The sequence below is a fragment of the Colias philodice genome, chromosome 5, assembly GCF_061535455.1.
Source record: "Colias philodice isolate Cphi_HAF_F1 chromosome 5, ilColPhil1 Martin Lab GWU primary, whole genome shotgun sequence".
Taxonomy (NCBI): Eukaryota; Metazoa; Arthropoda; class Insecta; order Lepidoptera; family Pieridae; genus Colias; species Colias philodice.
In genome coordinates this window covers 6702681-6726183 of record NC_143090.1, presented here as the reverse complement: position 1 = coordinate 6726183, position 23503 = coordinate 6702681, and the positions used below count along the sequence as shown (strand labels likewise).

At 31.7% G+C, this 23503-nt stretch overlaps 1 protein-coding gene across 1 annotated transcript in view; it reads right to left on the bottom strand.

Moving 5' to 3' along the window:
* Positions 1–2650: 2650 nt before the first annotated feature.
* Positions 2651–23503, bottom strand: part of LOC149488493 (lachesin-like) — a 44389-nt gene continuing 23536 nt past the window's right edge. Inside the window, exons 5-9 of the mRNA XM_089695615.1 lie at positions 10789–10978; positions 5823–5954; positions 4463–4591; positions 3907–4077; positions 2651–3584 (exon numbers count right to left, since the gene is read on the bottom strand). Coding sequence (XP_089551741.1) covers positions 3205–3584; positions 3907–4077; positions 4463–4591; positions 5823–5954; positions 10789–10978 — 1002 coding nt within the window. The 3' untranslated portion in view covers positions 2651–3204. The remainder of the gene's footprint in view (positions 3585–3906; positions 4078–4462; positions 4592–5822; positions 5955–10788; positions 10979–23503) is intronic.

Here is a 23503-nt window from a genome sequence, read left to right as displayed (position 1 = left end):
TTCACTATTATTTAGTCAGAGGATTTAACACTTAAAATAAAATATCGATGGAATTCCTAATTTAAATTATTACTATTCACATAACATTACAAAATATTATAAAATACTACATACTTACTGAAAATACACTATCTAGAGAAGCTGTCAGGACATTATTTTAAATATGCATAATTTCCTAGTACGTCTTTTGTACGCCTAAAAATGCTTTATAACTTGAGATTTCAGCTGATAGTTGAAGCAGATAACTCCCAAAAGTTTCGCACATCTTATGATAAGCTCTGAATTTTTGAATGCCCGGGGCATTCAAAAACGCCATCTATACTCATTGTGAAAAATTACAATGCGAACTTGTAATCTTTCGTTTATATTTCTGTAACTACTTTAAATATGAAAAAAAAAGTTAAAAAATATTGGTAAATTAAATATTATGATAGAAAATCGTCATGTATCCAAATTCTATCCAACTCTTGATATCAGAACTAAACACACTAATGACATCTTCTTATATATAAAAAATATGAATCGCAAAATGTGTTGGTAAGCGCATAACTCGAGAACGGCTGAACCGATTTCGATAATTCTTTTTTTATTATATTCCTTGAAGTACGAGGATGGTTCTTATGTAGAGAAAACGTAAATATTATGTACCACGGGCGAAGCCAGGGCGGACCGCTAGTTATGGATATATTTGTAGAAGACAGTTTATATTATTAATTATCCATTGACATACGGGAGACAAATAGTACAGTTATGACCTTGGTTATGACTATAGACTCCATTTAGGTTAAAGAACATTGTCAAATAAATTTTAATAAGATATCTACTTTCACGTACACATTTTTCAATAAAAGAATAGACTTTTTCAATAAAGAATGCTAGGATAATATTCAATCAACCTCATTCTTTCTATAAATACTGCTAAAACTACTTACTACAAGGATAACATCGAGTTATAATTAAAAACTCAATTAAGAAAATAACACGATTTCATAATATATTTTATTTTAAAATATGATAAAATGATATCAACATCTTAATGGTAACATTGATAAAATACAGTCATGCTAATAAATGAGCTTATGATATATTAATATATACAACGTTATTCTAAAGATTATTATCGTCGATTATTATTGTCACTTATTAAAATAATTACATGGAAAATATGTAAACTTTATAACACTAAATTGCTCTTGATTATGTATTGTAAAATAAACGCATATAAAATATTATTAAAGAGTCACGTAATATAATATCACTAAAAATACTATAAAAAATTATGACTAATTCTATTTTATTTCGAACATATAACTTTAAAACAGTTTAGAACAGTGTTTTCAATTTTAAAACAATACAATTCAAAAACCATATTAAGTAGATATTAAAGTGAAACTTTTATTACATCGTCTCAAACTTTTTGGTCTGTGTAGCGCATGTCGCGTGTATCCCGGCTGCCGAGTAGGTATACCTACTCGGCAGCCGACCGTCACGCGACATGCGCTACACAAAGCAGTGTTCGGAACCGTTCGAACAGTTTCACTTTTACCGTGGTTTCATAAAACCACACAACATTTTTTTTATACAAACCACTTGTATTAATACTTAAATGAACCACTTAAATAAGATAACATTAATAATTGATATGTACACAAAAACCGTAAGAAATATAAATATCCTTTTTGAATTGTTTTTTTAGTGTCCACTACCAGATTCTAATATCTAGAAATAAAATAAATTCTTTTCGGTGTCTCACATACCAATAGCCTATAAACAACACAACTACTCGGAATCAAAACTTATCAAAAATGTAAAAGCCGAATTAACATTTTACATCTAAGTATTCGGAAGACAAATTTATTATTTATAATAATATTCAAATACGATTGTATTCTATAATTTTGCTTTGTTAATTATATAAAGTTGTATATCAAATTTGTGTAGGTATGTTTTGTTTGCCAAATAAGCTATAACTCTAGTATTTAAAAAATATTGTAAGGATCGAGATTTTTAACGCTAATCTAAAACGGCGGTATACGATATATTTATTGCTTAGGCCAGTAAAAAATAATCATATTAAATATGCTATTTGTAGGATAATTTCGGTAACAACCTATTTACTCGGTTATTTACTAATTATTAATAATTATTTATTGTTTAAGATAAGTATTGTCACCTTTACTAGGCCCTGCATTTAACTCTAAAACGAAAAGAGTTAGTTAACATTTTTATTCAAACTATTATAATATTAATTTTCTTAATATTATTGTACTTTTACAATTCATATATAAGTGTAAAGTACACGTTACACAAATATAGTTAATTTAATTTTTGGTCACTATTATTGTCTTTGCATAATATATTGTCATATACAAAATATGCCTACTTTCTAAATGTAACTTAAGTACATAATAAAAATGGTTATAAGATATAGGATCAATTCTATATGACTGATGACTGTTAACTTCAACTTGTTAATGAATTATATCGATACGTAGTAAATTTTATTATGATTTCGTATTTTATTTTTGTTACTTAACATATTTTCCTGGAACAATTAATATTTATTTTAATTAGGGCCGATTTTTCAGCCCTAATTAAAATAAATATTAATTGTTACTTTTTTATTTTGGTAGTTTTATACATTATTTAAAAAACGGCCCTTAAAGAAATAATCTTAATCACAAATTGATAACATGACATTTCGGAACATGATCTAAAATTTTATAAAGAATAGATTTGAGGGCAACATCCTAGATTTTGTATTTAGTTTTTGTTACATTTATGTGAATACAATGTAGATTAAAACTTTATTTAAATAGAAATTGGATATTGAAAGACAAATTTCTGCACATTATTCAGTTTTCTTTTTTTAACATTGTATTAGGTATACCTACGTATGTATTTTAATAAGTACAATACATGAAGTTGCTTCGTTATTCAAAACTGTTATTTTTTACACTTGATATGCCATCTATGATATTAATTTCCAAACAATCCAGTATAGTATGTAAAAATTTCGAAAAACCTCTAAGGTTTTGGTCAAACAAGAGGTTTCCTAAATAAACAACGAATAATTGTATACTACGCTAGCTTACATTAAAGCTGATATCTACATATCCGTAAGTTAACAACTTTCAAACGTATTTAATACTTACAACAATGCTCAAAATTCAACAGCCATCGTTAAACACAAAAATGTGTTATTTATATAAATATTAATTTGACGAGTATAAATAGTGAAATGGTGTGTTTGTGTTGTATGCCTCTGTTGTAGACGACGTAATGTCGCGGAGGGCCGGACGGTCGGACTTTTTGTCGTTCGACTCTTTGGCTATATTCGTTTTGTGTGTGTACTTGAGTGTGTGTGGGTGTGTTGTTTTGTGTGCCGTATGTGTTTATGTTGTAAAAGTTTAGCGCGTTGTTAACGCCGATGTGATTGAGCTCCATGTCTAGGGCATTTTGATTCTGTTGTTTCTTGAGGTGACGCTTGGGCGGGCGCGTTGTCGTGCGCAGTGTTGTTGTGGGGCGCGGTGTTGTTGTTGTCGTGGTGGTTGTTGTTGTTGTCGTCGTCTTTTGCGGCGTTTCTGTAAATAATAGTTGCATTTGGTTAGTTATGAATTTACATAAAATGATATATAACGATTTGATTTTTTAAATCGATACTCTATAATATTCTACTGATCTATTTGAAGATTAACTATTGGCGAATATAGATGTGCAACAGATTTATATTTAATATAAATTTAAAATCATCGAAAATATTTTTAAATACGAAAACTCAAGTGCTACGAAATTCGTAGACGTCTACGAAAAACATAACACACGGTCTGCGCAAATAATGTAAATGAAAAAATTCCAATGAAAATATTTCCAATACTTCTAAGAATACAGATTATTAATACATACCTTTCAAAGTGATAGTAGCGTTGGCTCTGCCGTACGCGTTCGCGGCGGAACATGTGTATTCGCCGAAGTCATTCTTTTTCAGCCGATTGATGGTGAGATTCATACGGACTGCATATTTGTTCAAATTGTCCTCAGCGATCACGTATTTTGAACTGTTCAACAGCTTCGCACCTATAAATAATAGAAAAATATCGTTAAATACACATAGGCGAAGATAAAATACGTTATTACCAAGGAATGACGTCGTTGACCAAGGATTAGTCAAGAATTTTTGTTTTAGGATTTAATTACTGACATTTTCAAAATAACGTGTTATTTTCAATATGCTTACTTTCGTATGATGTATCAAATAGGTAATTCTTCAGAAACAAAATATAAGATTCATTTAGTAGATATTAATTCAATTTAACACTACATCTACTCTCCAAAACGAATTAAACACAATCCCAAGCAAAAACATTTCACTCACGGCCGCGCGTGATAAGAACTACACAAACAATTAAAGCGTTGTAAACATTTGCTTTAATATTCATGCTCATTTGAATTTCATGAGTACCTGAGTGTGATTTGCCCCTCTGCCACACTGTGAGCGACTTTGGTGACGCCTCCACGTAGCATTGCAGCGTCACTTGCATGTCAGCCATTCGCCACACAACCAGACTCGCCACACGCACTATCGGCGGGACTGGATAGCAATCAATTGTTAATTGAGACGAAGACAATTTAATGGATTTAAAACGCGATTTATTCGTTGTAAAAACTAAAGTGTCATATGGAAGAGTTGCGTAAAAGCTAAATTGATGTATGGAGATAGAGTATTATGTAAGAAACCGACTTTATTGCTTATATTTTTAACATATTATTACAGATCGAGTACGTGTGAAAGAAATCGCGTTTTAAAGTCTAGAATCCGTTAAAAAGTCTTCTTAAAACAAACACATAATTTAATTAATCTTATAGGTATGTTATGCTATCACTATAGTGTTAATAATGTTATAATATTAACATTTCTGGTTACGATTAGATATAATACGCTAATAAATTAACAGAGTAATGTAATTTGATTTGCGTAATTATAATTTGAAGGCTTAACTTCAGTGTTCATGTGTTGGATTAAGAATTATAATTAGTGTTTGTTATGTTGAGAAAACAAAAACTTAAGATTTGTTATACAACCAAAAAATAAATCAAGGTTTCTTCTTATAACGAGGTGATTATAATTTCTTTCAAAAAAACTACGACTACTTTTTTAAAAATGACTACTTTTTTCCTTATTTGAAAATTTGAAATACTGACAAACTCATAATTAATGTCGTGTTGTCTTAATTAAACTGGTGCAATTGATTGTGACTACATTTAAGTACAAAGATTGATAACTATCAGTAAATATTGATATGATTATGATTAAAGATTTTTTGAAAATGGAGAGTCCATCTACGCCATTTTCATCAAAAGATAGGACCTTTATCCATCTCCAGTTATGAAGTGTAAAATGGCTTTAACGTCAACAAACTTAGACGATGCCGGCTTTCTAGTATGGAAATTCGGTCTTTTCAATATGAGAATACTTTCTATCATCACGCAAATGGCTATTCCAGCAATCTTTTTCGACAAATTTTTTCATGTCGGAACAACAATTAAAAAGTCTTTCAGCTTGACGGCTTATTTTTAACTTTGTATGTGATTTAAACAATGCACAACTATTAAAAAATATAACCTCTTTTATTCTGGATAATATTTTACATAAAATAATCATCATCATTCATTCAGGTCATTTACAAATTGCAAATATAAATTTAAATATAATACTATCAATTGTATATATACGAAACGCTTTATAAACTATTTTAAATACTTTCACGGTGAATTCACGTTATTCATAACATAAATAGCTTACATATACGTTGAATACTCACAAAGCACAGTGACCTCATATTTCCGACTCTGGGTGGGCGGCACACCGTTCGCAGCTATACACAAATAATTGCCCATATCCGTCCGTCTGAGGCCTTTCAGCGACAACGTTGGACCCACGTAACTGTCCACCACTGAGGAAAATATAACGCCTGTTAGTTTTCAGTATCTTGTAGGAATGGCACATGTTTCAGGTTGTTGTTTATAAGCGGTATCATATTGTTAAAAGAAAGAGTATTAATAAATTTACACTATAATGCTTATGAGACAACATAATATTGTATACTTACAATTCTGAAAATAGGCGTGTGTAAGTATAGAAATGATCATCAGGACAAAGGTCAATCATATAGGATTGTAAGAGCTTTAAAATTACAATAATAATCAACGTCCAACTGACTGGCGCCTTAAACAAACAAACCGTAAAAGTACGCCAATGAATCCCGTACATTTTAATGAACAAACGCGATAAGCTGTTTAAAAGCTTTCGAAATCCAATACAATCATATAAATATATTGAGTCGAAGTTTTTAAACGAAAGCATAATATCGTAGGTACACACTCTAATATTTCGTGTGGACAATTTATTTATAAAACTTTGATAAATGCGCAAACGGAGTATCGCGAGAGTATTTACTGCCGTCCATAAATGAAAAACCGCGTTGGCTCGCAAAATCGCCAACAAAGGTGGGATGCGTTGCCAAACCGATGTCCGCCATATGTAAACTATCAGTGTCCGGGTGATTCAGCTATAAGAGCCCTTTCATAACTTGGAACGACACTGCAGTATGATAAAAATGTCGCTTATATTAACGTCCCGCGAATGCTACGGAATTATTTTAAAAGCCTTCAAATACGCCATAAACGTTTACGTTATTCGCATATAAATGTTTTGGCTTCCCGCTTTTGAATGTAAATCTACCTTTAATTGTATAAGTAGCAGTACGTGTGTATAAACATACAATTAAATTACGTATTACTGACACAAAATTGACAAAATTCTGATTCTATATTAATAGTATAATTCACAAACGATAATCGTATTATTAGCCTACACGGTAACGAAATCAGTATTAAATAGTCCCCGTTCGCATTCCGTCAGAACTTAAGTCAGTAATTAAGTCAGGATCGCTAATCTCGGCACGCTTTAATCAAAACATTGCGCAGCCAATTCACCGTTTAACACTCGCTGTCAAATTAAATTTAAATGGAAACAATTTATAACTTTATTATGGTATACGACCGATCCTTAATCTCACGGGTGAACGTAAATACTACGACTATGTAAAGGTGACTACTCACTGCTACTTTAACTTATAATTATAATTAATAATACATTTTTCTCACATTAATTCATAATTAATGGTGATATGATATTTGTTCCTTTGTTTTTGTTAAATTTTGTGTATTAGAAAGGTACACATCTGAACCTTTAATTCTTTAATTAATGTAAATAATATTTTAGATTAGAATTTGACCATTTAGATGATAATCAATCATTCAATAAGAATCTGCGGTTATATTTAAGTTGAACCGTCAAAACTTTTCATTGAATTTGTCGTTTACCAAAAACGCTTAAAATTTTGTATACATTGAAATTGAAAAGAATAACATACAACAACTATGCTCTTAAATAGCAAAAATGCGACTGCACTCCGTGTAAACTATCCCTAAAGCGGGCAACATCAAAGCAGGCCTGTGTGAAATTGTGTTTTATTAACGGGATATAAAGTTGGCCTGGTGTACCAGGCCAACTTTACACTTTGAGTAACAAGTTGCCAACGACATGTATGTCGTTGGCAACTTGTTACTCACTCGCCCCTCAATTCAACGTTATTATTGCCCGAAAGCTAATTGTTTCCCGATTCAATTATATGAAACTCGACTGTTTTCTTCGAAATACTTTTCCGTTACAAGGGGCGCACAAATGCCGCTTTTTATTAAAAAGGAGTTAATTAAATGATTAACGTCAATATCTTTAAATGTCATTAATTAGTGCCATAAAGAGATTTATGAATCATGAAAATCTTTGCAATGCCATTATATTAATATTTTCATGGTGATGAAAAAGCTAATCAAGCAGACATATCAAGCAATCTTACTTAATAAAGTTGCTCTATCTGACTACTACGTACTAGATTTACCGCAGAAAAAAAGCCTATGTCACTCTGAAGAAGAATTTGACAAAGAAACATTGAAAATAAGGCTAAATCTAAATCATAATAAACAAAGAAATAAAACTTTCAATTCTTGCTCAACAATAAACTAAGTATATTATTTTTAGTTCCATTTATTATTAGAGCTGTAGCAATATTTACTTGATCATGTACGAAACATCTAACACTCACCTACAATTTTACAGAAACACAAGTCCCAAACAAATAGTTTAAATTCGACAAAATCTCCAACATGTAAATACAGCGTAGGTATGAATAAAGTTTGAAGCAACTTCTTAAGCGATGTTTTGTAATAAGTGACTTAATTAACTCGACAGGGTCGCTCCGCGCCGCGTCGTCGCGTTCACTTCATGTCAAGGGATAAGTAATTAACTAATCACATATTCGCCGCCTTGATTGTATTAGGAATTTGAGACGTTATAAATTATTTTTTGCGTGTAAAAATATGCATAATGTAAATCCAACTTTCGTCGCACTTACAAATCGTTCCTGCTAAAATTCCAACATTAGTAATTTAATATTTTTCGACAATACCTAATACCTATAATTATACGTATACAAAATTATATTATATTATATTGTTATTACTTATTGCTTGCTTATATCGACTTCATTTCAAGGTTAACACATAGATATTATATACTACCCATAAACTTGACCAAAAATATTGTCTCCTATATATATATAACTTATCCTTTATATTTATTGTATATCTATTTATTTATCTTATTTCATACTCCTTCCATCTTAGAGGCGCAAACTAGTCATGTGGGTATCTGGCAGAATTACCAGCGTTGTGGAGTTTGCCTCTGCAACATTATGCTGAGCCAGGGCCTTTTTGCAGCTACAATGCAAGTTTGATATAATTAATGTCAGTTATAATTCGATTGTTATCATATATGTATTTTATTTTTGTAATTTTATGTATTTTTTGATGGTGTCTTAGAATGTATAAGCTTATCATTGTGTTGTTTGGTTGCAATTAATCTTATTGTATTGTATTGTATTGTATTGTATTGTAATGGAACATTATAGCACTACCACCCTATGGTTAATGCAAGTTGCGTAAATACGTGGAGTGTACATGATTTAAATAATCATTTAAGAAATATTTTGAAGTGAGTTAAGTGATATACTTTACACTAGACTCGACTCGCATTAATAAAGCGACAAAATAATCCAACAATCTTACCCCAATCGTATCGCGTTATTTCTCTACATTTGACGATATGTCACAAGCAGACGCCTCTACATGTTAGTAAAAAGAAAAAGAAAAGAAATCACCCACTTAAACGACAATTCTTATTTGTTGAAGCGTGTATAACATGTCCAATTAATACAAAGGCTTGGCTCCACCGCGCCGTAACTATTACCTACCACCGCCCCCTGTTTACCCGCAGCCGACAGTCTTTTGTTTACGCTTAATGGCTTAAATAAAACGGGTCAAATTCGTAAAACACAGTACCGAAAAGGCATTAAAAGGGCGAAGGGACTGGTGACTGTATACTTAAAACAATATTATTAAGGTATAAATTTAGATACGAAATAACAAGCGATTAGACGGACAAAAGCGTATGTTAAAACAACCTGACCATTATCGCCCTAACTCCTGTCTTCACGCTAGTGCGTAGGACGTGGGACGGTAACAACTATGAGATAACGGCTTTGTCAGCGTCCCTCCAGTCCGCCTCTCATTTAATTTCCTGACCGAATCTCGGATTGCCACATCATATTGTTTAAACAGTAATCGAGTTCTTTCAAAACGATCTTTTTAAAGGAAATGAATCTCAGTCACGGGCTTGACGACCACTTACTTTTGTAAATTAAGAAATATTGGCCGTATTTTTTCGAATGAAAAAGGTAAAAGTTTCGTATTTGTACAGAGAATCCTTTGATCTTATTAATACTTGACATTATCCTTCGTAAAGCCTAGGTCGAAGCGAAACCCCTAATACGAGCCGTACATTACATGTTATCAAATTTGTGTTGCTCCACTTGACGATTATTCAATAAAATTTTTAGGTCGCTACATTTATCCTGTATTTCGAATATTCGTTCCAATATCTTAAGGCGATATCTTAATAAATCCCATAAAACTCCAATGTTTTAACCGCGCGGGCACCTGCGCCCGCTTCAGGCGGGCTTTGAATGCAAAATTAGTCTTGTTTCTTTTTTACCACTTAGTAGGATCTCTTCAATGTGAATAGAATTCAAAAGAAAATTGACGTTTTATGTCCTGCTTTTAATATGAACGACTATTATTATCGTTCGCAATGAAATTGAATAAGAAAATTCGTGAAAGAAGCAAAAAACTGAATGATATATTGAATGGGACGTGTACGGCATATTTTGGAACGATTTCTGTATAAAAATACGTAATTTTACGTGATTTAATACCCCTACTTACAGACAAGTGAAAAAGAAAGTCCCTTGGAATAATATTTTTGATCTTTTACACTTCACTACGTATTCATTTCGCCTTACATTTTTATAAGATAAAATGAGCAAACCTATTAAGATTAAAATAAAAGACAACTGAGCAACACGTTGAAAATCTTCGTGTATTTGAATGTTCATGACGTCTGAATTTGCATGTAGATGAAATGAATAAAACCATTTTTGGAAAGCGGAGTTAACGATTTGGAAGCGTTAATCTTTTACTGCGTTCGTAATTATGGTATGTTCATTAAAACTACTTTTGAAGCGTTTTAATTAAGCTCAACACTTTTGGGAACGTTTAATTTGAAGCTGTGTTTTGTGTTATGAAATGTTTATGAAACATTGAGTATACCTTTTTCTTCGTTGCCATTTTCATCACGAAACACTATGTTGCGGCCTCCTTGTCTTTTCCATGATATAGTGGGTTCAGGCACTCCGTTGGCTGTGCACCTCAGTTCTATGGAACCACCTTCTGGCGCACTAGCTTCCGACCCGTCGCTGTCTGCGATGTCTGGCGGTATCACCACTGATAGATGGCCCATCTATGGAAATGTTAGTATTGTTAGTTAGTTGGAAGTTACTACTACTACTTACTAGGTTTTTATAGCACAACGTAAGTTGAATACAAGAAAACTAATATTGTTCCACTTTTAGTTATTCGACTTCTTTGGTATTTAACTGAATGATGTATACAGTTAAAAAAATATCCGTTTATAGAAAATTATTTAATTTAACATGAAATGAGACAAAAGCTTTGCATTGATTCTATAAATAATCGAAATACTACAAATTACACAACATAAAATAAATGCGGAATCAGGCGAATGGCATTTTATAATAAAATCCAGCTATTATATACCTATATAGTATGGCTTTTTCAACATATAAAAGAAAATGAATTACAACTAAGCTTACATATTATCATATCATATCATATTGCCAACTATATTGAAATAGTAATATTCTGAGAGATTCTCTAGAGAATGAAAACGCGTTATATTAAGGCTTCTGGTTTAGATAATTCCTGGTAAACCACTCTCAGCATAAATATATTTTAGCTTAGGTAAGGGAATTAAGTGCTAAACCAGCAAATGGGAACTTATTTTACTTTTCTCCTTAGCAATTATTTTACGGTCGCTTTAACTCGACCGGATTTTCCACCTTAGCACCTTTTCGTAGAAAATAAAATGGTTTTGATTGTATGTTGGAAAAAATCTAGATTATAAATATTCATTGTGAATATCTAGACACAATATTTCTTTACAGTATGAAATATGAAATGCTAATACTGGCTAGTACAAAGACAATAAATAAAATGGGGAGAACAAAGAATATAAAAGTAAAATGAAAAATAAATTAAAAGAAAAAGATCCAAATAAATACACATACTTGTTAAAATTTATTAAAAATTCTAAAGAACGGATGGACACAATATAATACATTTTTATTATGTATCATTTTGCAAGCAGCAAATGACCCAACGGAATACAATTAAACGAAACCCACGTTGTTAATTGTTTAATTAAAAAGGGAGTTTCATAACTTGTATAACATAATACATCGTTGTGAAAGTTATTACGGTATATTATTTTGTTTCTAACATTATCCTGCATTACTTTGTTCTACATATATTGAATATGAATTCATCTGAATATTATTAAATATTTCACTTTTTTTGAAGTGAAACTCCTTTATGCACGTTGAGAGTAAAATTTCATGGTCGCGTCATGGTTATTACCGTCTCGTCATGGAGTAAGGCGACGATTTTTGTATATTACCAAAGAAGTTTCACTTCTGACACGTGTGCTCGGTACCCACGCTCTTTTTTTAATTAAGTACAGAAATAATAAATGAGCCACTATATTTTTAATCATTATAAAATAGCTATGATTTATGAATTTGTCCCTAAGCGTAAACAATATGTAGCTGAGGTTGATGAATCTAAGTGTTTACTGTTTTCTATACAACGTATGTGGCGGTAAATGCCGTTATTCGGCAGACGACATTGACAAAGATTGATACAGCCATTCCGTTTTGTCAATGCTTTGTACTTGAAGGGAAGATTTATCCTACACATATTCTACGCTTAATCGTATAAATGTTGTTTTATTTGGAGGAAAATTGGTTTTATTAAATCGGTATATTAAAATCACATTTTGTAAACTGTTTGTTTTCGAAGACAATTAATTATAAGAGAATTTTTAAGAAATATTTTGAGAATAAACTCACCTTACGTAATAAATGTAATAATACATGAATACCTTAAAAAAATTTCCATGATCGTGCTGTTCACAGCGGGTGAAAAAACGATATTTTCAAACAATTTCAGATACCTTGTGGGAGGGTTAAGATAAATATACCTATATAAAATAACATAAAATTTAGGCATCAAAATTATATCATGATAGAAGATTAGATAGATTACTCAATTATTACTATGTACATTGCAATATAGTGAAATGTAGCAGCGTTAAATATAGTAAACAGCATAATGATTTATAGTGAAACCCTATTATTCAACACCAAATGAATATCACGTGTGACATCGATTGTATTCGCTTAATTTTCCATTTTTGGCATTCAAATAATGCAAAGCAATGCAAGCTGCATTAATATTTGAACAATGCGCAGTCCATTAAATCCAATACAAAGTAAATCAATATTTCTCTTAATACTTGTCGAAGTTTCGGAATGAATAGAGTTTAGTTGAAAACAAAAGGAAATCAGTAATTATCGTACGTTCCCGCGGGAACTAGCTAACTCAGCGCTTAACACTGCTTTCTGAGAAGCTCCTTATTCGATCATAACATTTCCATTATTAGTTTGATATAGTTCATTTGTTTTGCTTCCATAAAATTAGCTGGATAATTTTGAACGTATTATTATTGAAGCTAGGTCATTTATACGCACTACCTACCACCATAACTATTTAGTAATCAGTTAATAATCAGCTACTACTCAATTTAAAAACAAGGACAAAATTCATGTTAAAGTGTAAGAAAATGATCCACCTTCCGCTAGCTTAGATCCTAGTTCAAAGAATAAAGTAAAATATGATGTTATAACTCGAGATGATCCAATAAACTGGCATTATTATATCCGACCTACGTATATGCTTAATATTAAACACAAAGAAGCACACGATAATATGTTAGTATAAGATGAACCTAATACATGAAAGGAACTGCCCACTGGTTTAATAAAAAGCTTCATCAATAGCCCATTTATTGACTCGACAAATTAAGTTTTCCGTCAGCGCTCAAAGAACGTAAAAGAAAATAAATATAAGCAAGCCGCTCCAGTAAATAGGGAAGAGAAACACGATCAAAGATCAGTTGGTTACATTAGCTCGTGCCGCTCGCGCGTGAAATGATACGGATCACATTAAACCACTCTGAGGCAGCAAATCTCAGAGAGTTTCATTTGATTTTAACCAGCCCTAGTAGTAGCTAGTAGATTGTAGCTCTATATCTCAAAGAGATAAATATATTTTTAACGATTTAAAGAATTTAAATTAACATGCTTTAAAAACCAATACATCGGAAAAACTTGTGGTGACATAAGAAAAAGTCCTCCCGAATTTTAATTGACTGTAAATAGGAATGCTTGACTGAGAGTAAACAGCTTACATAATAAATTGATCCTGTATAATACAATTTCAAATACAATTTGTCTGTTAAAAACTATAGTTCAAACTGATACATAATGTGTCGTATAAAGTGCCTAACTATCATTATTTATTTTGCCGGACATGGTATTAACAATATAAATTGTTAGTATCAAAATTTAGCAGTGATGAAACGGGGAGGATAGAGAATAAATAGCAGCTATAAAACACTTATTTTTCAATTACTATAAACGTCAATCGATTTCCACTGAACTCCATTGATATTGCCGTGGATGAGTCTGAATCTAATAATCTTCGAATCCATTTAAGTTATAATTATATTTTGCTTTGTTTTGCAAATATAATTAAAGAGTCTCTGATAAAAATATAAGAAAAGTTTTTTGTATTCTCTGCGTATTTTATTGTACTAGAAAGATTATTTTTTCGTAACGCATGACATTCAATAACTGCTTAAATTATTCAAAGCATTTGAAATTATATCAAAGTTCCAATAGGTTATATTGTGTAGAAGAATAAGAAACATGCATTCCAATGCATAGAGGAGTCTGTGAATGAAATATGGCCCAAATGTGAAGGCACGCGTGAGCAAGACTGACAAAATTCCTTCGACTTGTTGGAATATTTTCTAGACATTACATGTCCAGGTAGAAATTTTATTATGACCTTATTGAGAAATAACTATTTAAAAATTTCACTTGTATATCCTCTGTTCATGGATAGATTAACGAACAATAATTGCAGGTTTTTCTTTTAATAATTGTACATTTTTATTTGATGAAACGTGCAACATAAAATATTTAACAAGAGTAGTGTATCCTGTCATATTTTAAAGTTTGTTAACCGTCTCAACTTGTAAACGGCTACAATGCAAACATCTCCTTTGACTATTTTTCGTAGAAAATCACAGAATACACGTAACTGGCCGTGCTTTGATAAAATTCCTCGCGAGCGGCGCAGCGAGCCCGGGCCCCATTCAATGGGTCACATTCCCTCTCCAAATATGCACAAGTTATAATTTTAGCGACATTTCATACCTAACTCCGTTCAACTTTGTGTTTCCATACTAAATTTCGCAGCTACACGAAATTTTAATTATACTCTCTATTCCTTTTACCGACGCATTCTTTTAACATATAGTTATGAGCTGTGAACTGATGCAACGAAAAATTCAAGTTAAAGTTTAATCAAGGCGGTGTTTTATTTTTCCTTTGACTTTCTTGTTCAACTTTTATGTTAATTAATTTATTGGCTATCCGAAATTCCAATTAAACAAGAATCTTTACTGCTTGCAATGAAATCATTTTTTAATTTATATATATGTTTTCTAAAAAAATGATATTTTGTACAACTATAAGTTGTGTTATAAGAAAGCGAAGACTCTTCGTAAACAAAATTCAAAAATTTAGTTTATTTTATTATTCAACATGTCTTGCTGTTGAAGTTAAAGCAATAAAACTGTAACATAATGTTCTGTTGTGGAATGTTAAATAAGATTTTATTGAGGAATTCTTTACATTTTGAATGATGTTTAATTAGAAATATTTCGTTTAAATAACTAATTACAGCTGGAATGGTAGGAAAGTAAGGTATAAAATATCTTATATATAAAATTCTCGTGTCACAATGTTAGTCTGCATACTCCTCCGAAACGGGTGGACCGATTCTCATGAAATTTTCTGTGCATATCGGGTAAGTCTGAGAATCGGCCAACATCTATTTTTCATAATTATGTACCACGGGCGAAGCCGGGGCGGACCGCTAGTATCTTATAAAAATTATGATGAAGGTTATAGGTTATATAGGTTCTGTGTTAATATATATATAAAAACTATCTAACAATTCTCTGACGTAGTAATTTTAATGGTACCCTAGATTCAATTTAACCATTGCGGTCATTTCAAACAATTTATAGCTGGCGACCACACGCAGTAAAATTCAAAGCATGTAGGTCAATACTAATGAATAACGGAGTAAAAAGATTTCATAATAAAGTTCATAAAGAACACTAATATTAAAATCCAAGTCTCTCTTTGCCAGTTTTTACGTCTGCAGACAGCTTGCATCGCATGAATTATGCAAATTCGTAGTGCAGACTGCGACTGAATCGCGATGTGACAATGTTCGCTTAAACACAATAAAATAAAATACACAAAGTAACTCAACAGTTTATGTATCACGAACCGATTCATTAAAGTAAAACTTATGCTATTATTCAAATCTTTATGGCCGGGGTTCTGTGTGGAATAAGTCGATAACAAATCGCTAACAAACGCAAGTACTAAATTTTCAACTGAACAAAGGATTTTAGCAAAAGTACAGTTTGCTATATTGGGTAAGAATTAATTATTTTTCATATTATTGCTATTAAATTATTATAAGCACCATATTTTTCATACATTAGGTACCTATTTCGCAACCATGGACGCGGTAATTATGTGGGAACGGAATTGCTTCTTTATTGTTGAATTTTTAACAACGGAACTACGTGTTATTTTAACACTTATCACGATATATATAACTTTTGATTTTTATCTAACAGCGACATAAATCTACAAAAAGCTACAAAAAATAACCGATAAATGATAATATGTGGTGTCACGTTCCCTTGAGTTACGGTACTCTGAATAGGCATCAACAGGTAAGTGAGTCATTTATTTCTACTCGTAAAACATTTCTCGCTACGTACGCAATGACATGAGGGAGAAGCAAGTCGGACGTGTAGAGAGATATTTTTAACTCATCACTCAAGCTTAACTAAAACGAAACATACTTTGAACATTCTATGCCGTTAGTGCTACGGGCTATGGATCATTTTAGACTTTGTAGAGCTTAACTTGTTTAAAAGCAAAAACGTTCTACATTCAGTTGGAGCTAACCGGCCTCGTCGTTCTGATGTCTTACTTTATAGAATTTTATTTAAATGTATTTCGTTTACATTTCACGTGAAAATTTTTAATAGAAGATATAAATTGAATCAATGATTTATTGTATAAAATAAAGGATCAATTGAAAACATTTGTAATTAGTAGTAATCCCTACTAATATTATAAATGCGAAAGAAACTCTGTCTGTCAATGCGTTGCGATCTTTGCGAGTTTTCTTTGACCATGTGGGAGAAGCCGCGATCAGAAAACTAATAATATAATATAATAAAATCTAATACCGAAATAGACGTTCGTAAAATTATTCCAATATTCGAGATTTTTCTTATATATCATACCCCTGTGAGAATAGCGTAGCACGTAATAAAACACGTTAAGAAAAATTTATTACGAATATAAATCTGCTTGATCTTATTTCGAATACTCTTTACATTAAATCGATACATATAAAAGTGTTTTGCACACAATATAAAAATCTGAAGGTTTACGGCATTTTGGGGCGTGAAGCCGTCTTATGAAAAAGCAAATACTTTTCTTAAAACGCACCTGTCCCCGTTAACAAAAGCCTGTGTAGGTACAAATGTAAAGGTAAAAAGTTATGAATTATAGATATTATTTTGATTATTTATCATTCAGGCGAATATTCTTTATACTAGATACAACCAATAGGTGACAACGTACAAAGGTACGTAACTGTGTCTCAAGAGCCAATAATTTATAGCTCATAACAAGAACGGCTAAATAATAATATAATATATCCTCAGTATATCGCAAATAGATATAATTAATTCGCGATACAAGCTCGGAACTTATATCGTAAATCTTGTATAAACCTTAAGCCTTCCCGCGATTTAGCAACGTTAGAATTCCAAGCAGCTAGCTGCTTTGTCGAGCTTTATTATTATATTAATGCCAAATTATATCATAAACGAGGCCAATGTAAGGCGAATTCCATCGACTATTCGGGCAAATTCTTTGGGTTCCTTAGCTTGAGAGTTTAGTCCGACGTTAATATTACATCACGAGACAACTATGTGTCAAAGAATGTGTTTATAGTGCCAGGAATTAAGGCATGCCTTTCTCACGTTGGGAAGGTGCCTTTTAGACTGTGCTAATGAATTTATTTAGGCATTATATTTTGTATATTATGCTAAATTCCTCTTTTACTAATGGATAAATTATAATGTCTGACTTAATTTCAAACATAGACTTACACTTATAAAAATAATAATATTATCTAAATAAAATATTTCACAATAGTAGAACTGCACTAACTTAACACTATAAGCAAAGACTTAATTTTATAAGATACATATTTATTTGAAAAATTCTTCCAAGTACGAGCAATAACTTGTAGAGTAAGCTACGTGATCGGTATTCTATCTTCATCGCTCACTTCCTTTAGAAAATAGGTCTTCACATATTTTATTGAACACGACAATAAGAACCTTACAACCAAATTATAGCATAAAATAATAAAGTTTTCTACACGTTTTGAATTAGAAAGTGTACAAGTTGGTACGTACTCGTTTTCCGTCGAACACGTTTAGGCAATACAGTCCTAAACACGATTTATTTGTTTTATTAAAAGGCACTTACCCGCGGGAAATAAAATAAGTCTTAGTGATATTAAATCGAGCATCTATCGTACAGATGGGCTCCGATTTCGGCCGTAAACATTCGCAAACGGACCTTAATCCTGGTCATAAAAGTAATCCTCACATAAAGTTACGCGACGATGGACAACATAAGGGTAGAGATTTTCTCGCACAAAGATTTAGAAGTAATTAAGATAAAATGCCATGAGTTTTATACGCAACCGAAGCTAGCTCTCGTTTTTCAACGCTCATACCCAGTTAATCCTCGAGTATGCAATAAAGCTTCTAAAGTATTTGTGTTTCAGGCGAAATTACCCATATTGAAAATACCCTTCATCGCTAACAGCCGGCTAAAGGCTTATTTAAATAAACCCTTATATTATATAGAGACGCACCGCGTGTATCTACCCTTATACATCTAAGTAACTACTTACATTAAATTCCGAAACCTCGCCGATCCGCTAAATATACACTCCACATCGTTACAGTCCGATACATTTAAATTTGCGTATCGATTTGCAATAAGTTGCTTGTATTTGAGTTGACTCTTCAAAATATTTGCGATTAAAATTGGTTGGAAATACCTTGTGTGTTCGGAGCTAATTGGAATTCTAAAAACTGAAAACGTTTAACTATATCTACGCTCGGCTTTAATATAGGAGTATTTACATTACAACAGATGTATGTAATTAAATAAAGAATAACTAATTAACAATATTCAAGGTATCTACTTTAAATATTAAAAGGAAATTCAACTTTTGCAATATTAATTGGACATTATAGACTACAGGCCCGTGTTGAAAAAATTATGGGTCATTTGACCCACCAGGTGACCTATCTAGTACGATATAAGAGCATAAAATAATAAGATTCAGCACTATGACGTCACTTGTAAGCTGTCCACCTGAGTGCAGATGAGAATTCGAAGGTTCAGGTAGAGATTTTCTCCCCTTGTCTCCATGATTTTTGTACGGCGTTGCGGAATAATTGATTAAAAGTAGTATAGAAATAGTATGACACAGATGCCGTATAAAATCAAATGACCAAATTTACCCCGGCAACTGTCGAAAAATAAAAATAAATTCCGACTTTGTGGACCTCCATTTTTGTACGGCATCTGTGTCATACTATTTCTATACTGCTTTTAAGCCATTATTCCGCAACGCCGTACAAAAATCATGGAGACAAAGGGAGAAAATCTCTACCTGAACTTTCGAATTCTCATCTGCACTCAGGTGGACAGCTTACGAGTGACGTCATAGTGCTGAATCTTATTATTTTATGCTCTTATATCATTCTAGATAGGTCAGGTGGTGGGTCAAATGACCCATAATTTTTTCAACATGGGCCTGTAGTCTATTAGACGTACTTATAATAGACATAATTTTCTTTTTATAAAATATTCGTGAGTCATTTATCTCTTTCTTGTATCTTTCCTTTCAAACTGTAATGGATATCGATACACAAATACATTAGGACTTTCCTGTAAATATTCACCGAAAGGTCCCAAACACTTTGTGACATCTAAAGCCCCGCAGTTGGCTCACAAAGAAAGTACGGTATCAAAGTCTCGTTAGGGTTAAATAATATTTAAATATGGCCGATCCACATGAAGCTTGGTTAAAAAGTTTGATGTATTGGCATATTTACAATGCGTGGCCATGAGCGTACCAAACGAGAAAAAGGGTTGGAAAAAGATCGTCTATCACAGCCTCTGTCAACAGGGTTCGCTGTCAATGCCGCAAAAACAATTAGTAGGTTAATATTTATTTGATTGGGCTCGTTGATTGGATAGTGACGTGATGTGTGTATCATTGATTGAAAAAATAATTATGTTTATATTTCAGTAAATGCGTTGTTAAAATACAAATAAATGCATATTTCAAATTTGAATTTTGTGATCAGATTAGTCATAACTCAGAAATTCCCAAGAAATTCAGTTGTAGTACCTTTTTTAATGTTGTTTTCCTTGTATCACAGCTTGATCACAGCATATCACAAAACAATATCGCATCTACGCACCAATTTCCGCTTCACAAACAATTCACAAGTAAATAAATGAATTAAAACATCGTATCCTGTTTTTGTCGGCCAAACAAAAACTTTTGAAACAATTTTCGCTTGCACTAAAAGAATGTTAATTGTGTTCTTTCTCTTTTACAAAAACCTGCGCGTTTCCGCGAGTGGAGTCGGTAACATAAGTTATTTAAAAAAGGAAATAGCATTTATACATTCAAGTTTCCGCTTTTCCCAACATCTTTTTACTCCAAATACTTGTGTAATTGTGCGGGTACTCTCAAATTTGCTTTTACACTTAACAAATGTTGGAATCCCGCGAGGGCAAATATAAAAAAGGCCTTTTTCAACGCCTCGTTGTTACTCAACCTAAGCAAATATGGAGCGGGTGAATAAGACGAACAATTTGGCCCTCCAAATTTACTCAATACAAATAATATATATTTAACGTTGTAATTGTACAAAGAAACATTTGTAAGCCTTACGCGTTGTTATTGGGTAAAGAAGGATGATAATATAAAAGTATTATATTTAATTATTGTAATTCTTCAAAAGATAAGAAATATCACAGGATTATTTTCATTCGTGAAACTAAAAATTAATGCAAATGCAATAGGTTCGGTTCATATGTTAACAATATACAGAACCACAATGCAAGTAGACCAAGAAGAAGTAGACATTTAAAATGACAAGACTTGGCTAAATGGTAAGCGTGCCAATAGTACAATGTGGTACAATAGCAATTACCACATTAAAATGAATGCTAAAACACGTACGTTAATCGCGTCGTTCCCGCAAACGAGCACACGTTACCGGCTTGAAAGTTTCGCATGAAGATGTCGTGGTCACATTCCGCCCCTTTGCAAATGCTTGCATTCCTCAACGAAATTCCTCCACAGACCCGTGCCTTGCTATTGTCACAATGTTACACCGCAAAGGTAAATAACTTAATAAATGTCAAGCCTATTCTCCCTTGTATAACTTCAAAGGTCACTCTTTGTAATTGCTAGTGAACTCATTTTGCTTTTCTACGTCGCTGATTCATTAATTTTTGTTTGTATTGCCTATAATATTGGGGCGCTGTATTACCGACATAAATTGTTTTTACGCTCAATGAAAATGTAAAAATAATTACGTCATAAATCATTCACCGCAAAAAATACGCACGCGTTTTTCATATTTGAACGATTTTTGACCTAGTAAATTTTAATTGTAGTGTTATTGTTTTGTATGATACAAATATCGAAACAAGAGTATTAGTAAATTTTGTTCGTCTTATCAATTTTTGCAATGATTTTTTAAGACTTAGGAAAATGTATTGTGCTTTCGATTCATCAAAATATAACAGATTAATATTAAAATGATTGTATAATGTATATATTCAAAAATTCTAAATTGAAATAGATTCTTGAATATACGGCACAGTTGTATGCGCCGTAAACGAAGTTCTAGTTTAAGAACTTTGGCTAACTTCAATGGGTGCAAAGTAAATAGTATAGCTGGTTTCTGCGATATAGTGTTTGTTTATACATAGGTATATATAATAACACATTTCTAAATTCTATAGAAAGTATATAAAGACCAGAGAGATAATATGATATTACTATGTTAAGTAACCGAAGCTTTTAAAATGCATTTGTGTTGTATTCATAGAAGGACAGTTACATTACGTTTGTAAATACAACATGTATAATGTTTAAAAATGTATAAGTATATTATATCGTAGTAAGTATATTCATGTGTTGTCTGATCTTAATTATTGATAACCATTGTGTATCTACGTATTGTGTACGTAACGTACGTTTACTTTAGAAAGATAACGTTCTATATTAATGTTAAAATGTCTCTCCTTACAAAAACCTAGAGCAATCGTTCAAAAGAAAAATACATTGGTCCATAATAAACTCGTATATTCAAATGATATTAATTAAAATAGAAATGAATGAAACGAGCTAGTTTTATTACATACATTTAATTAAGCTTTCCATTTTAAATGACAAACCAACGGATAAAGTTATCGTATATTGGAGGTAACATAAAAAAAGATTTTTCAGGGCACGCAATTCAGTTTTTGTCCTACATTCGAAATTTCTAAATAGCAAGTCGTATAAAATGCACGTTTCTTTGTACATGTACGCTGTCGTTTAAATGTAAAGTGATATCAAAGTACTATTCTGCACGAAAACATCAAGTGAAACTTTTTGATGCTCGAATTTTAGCATGAGATTTGTGTAAAATGAACTTTTTGTTGTAATATTGTTGAAGTGCCCGGTTTAAAGCGCATAAAATAAAGTTAGTGTACATTTAACTATTGAAATATTGTTTTGCGAGACATGCTATTGCCGCCATGATCGCTTTAATGATTTAATGCAAATATTAAAATCGCTTGCATTTTCTCCATAAACGGATTGATTTGATTTGAAAACTCTTTTTTCATTATAAAATATTGGAGCTAAGCGATCATTGTAAAAGGAATGCTAAGAATTTCATAAATATAAGAATTATTGGAAGTTCGTGCTGTGCAATGAGGTGTGCACTAATTATAATAACTCCAATGCGATAGACGAGAAAATTCATTATATTATGCCGGATCAATTCAATGAAAAGTTGAAATTATTTTTTCCTTCATAACAAACTTTTAGATATTGTTGAGTGTGCTTTAGGAAAACATGATTAACTATTATGCAAGTAAAGTTTTATTCCTATTTTATATCTCTTAAATTAAATACAAATCTTAATCCTATAAATTTAAAATCTAAAATCTGATTAGATGTTAAAAAAGAGCTCTACTAAATTATTAAAATAATGTTAAAAGAATCGACAATCATTGAAAGTGGCATTGGCAATTGTCTGCTACCTCACCAACGAACAATTGCATTAGCACACAGTAAGAATTTTATAAAAAGCCTTCTTTGATAGAATCTACAATCCTAAAATTGAATT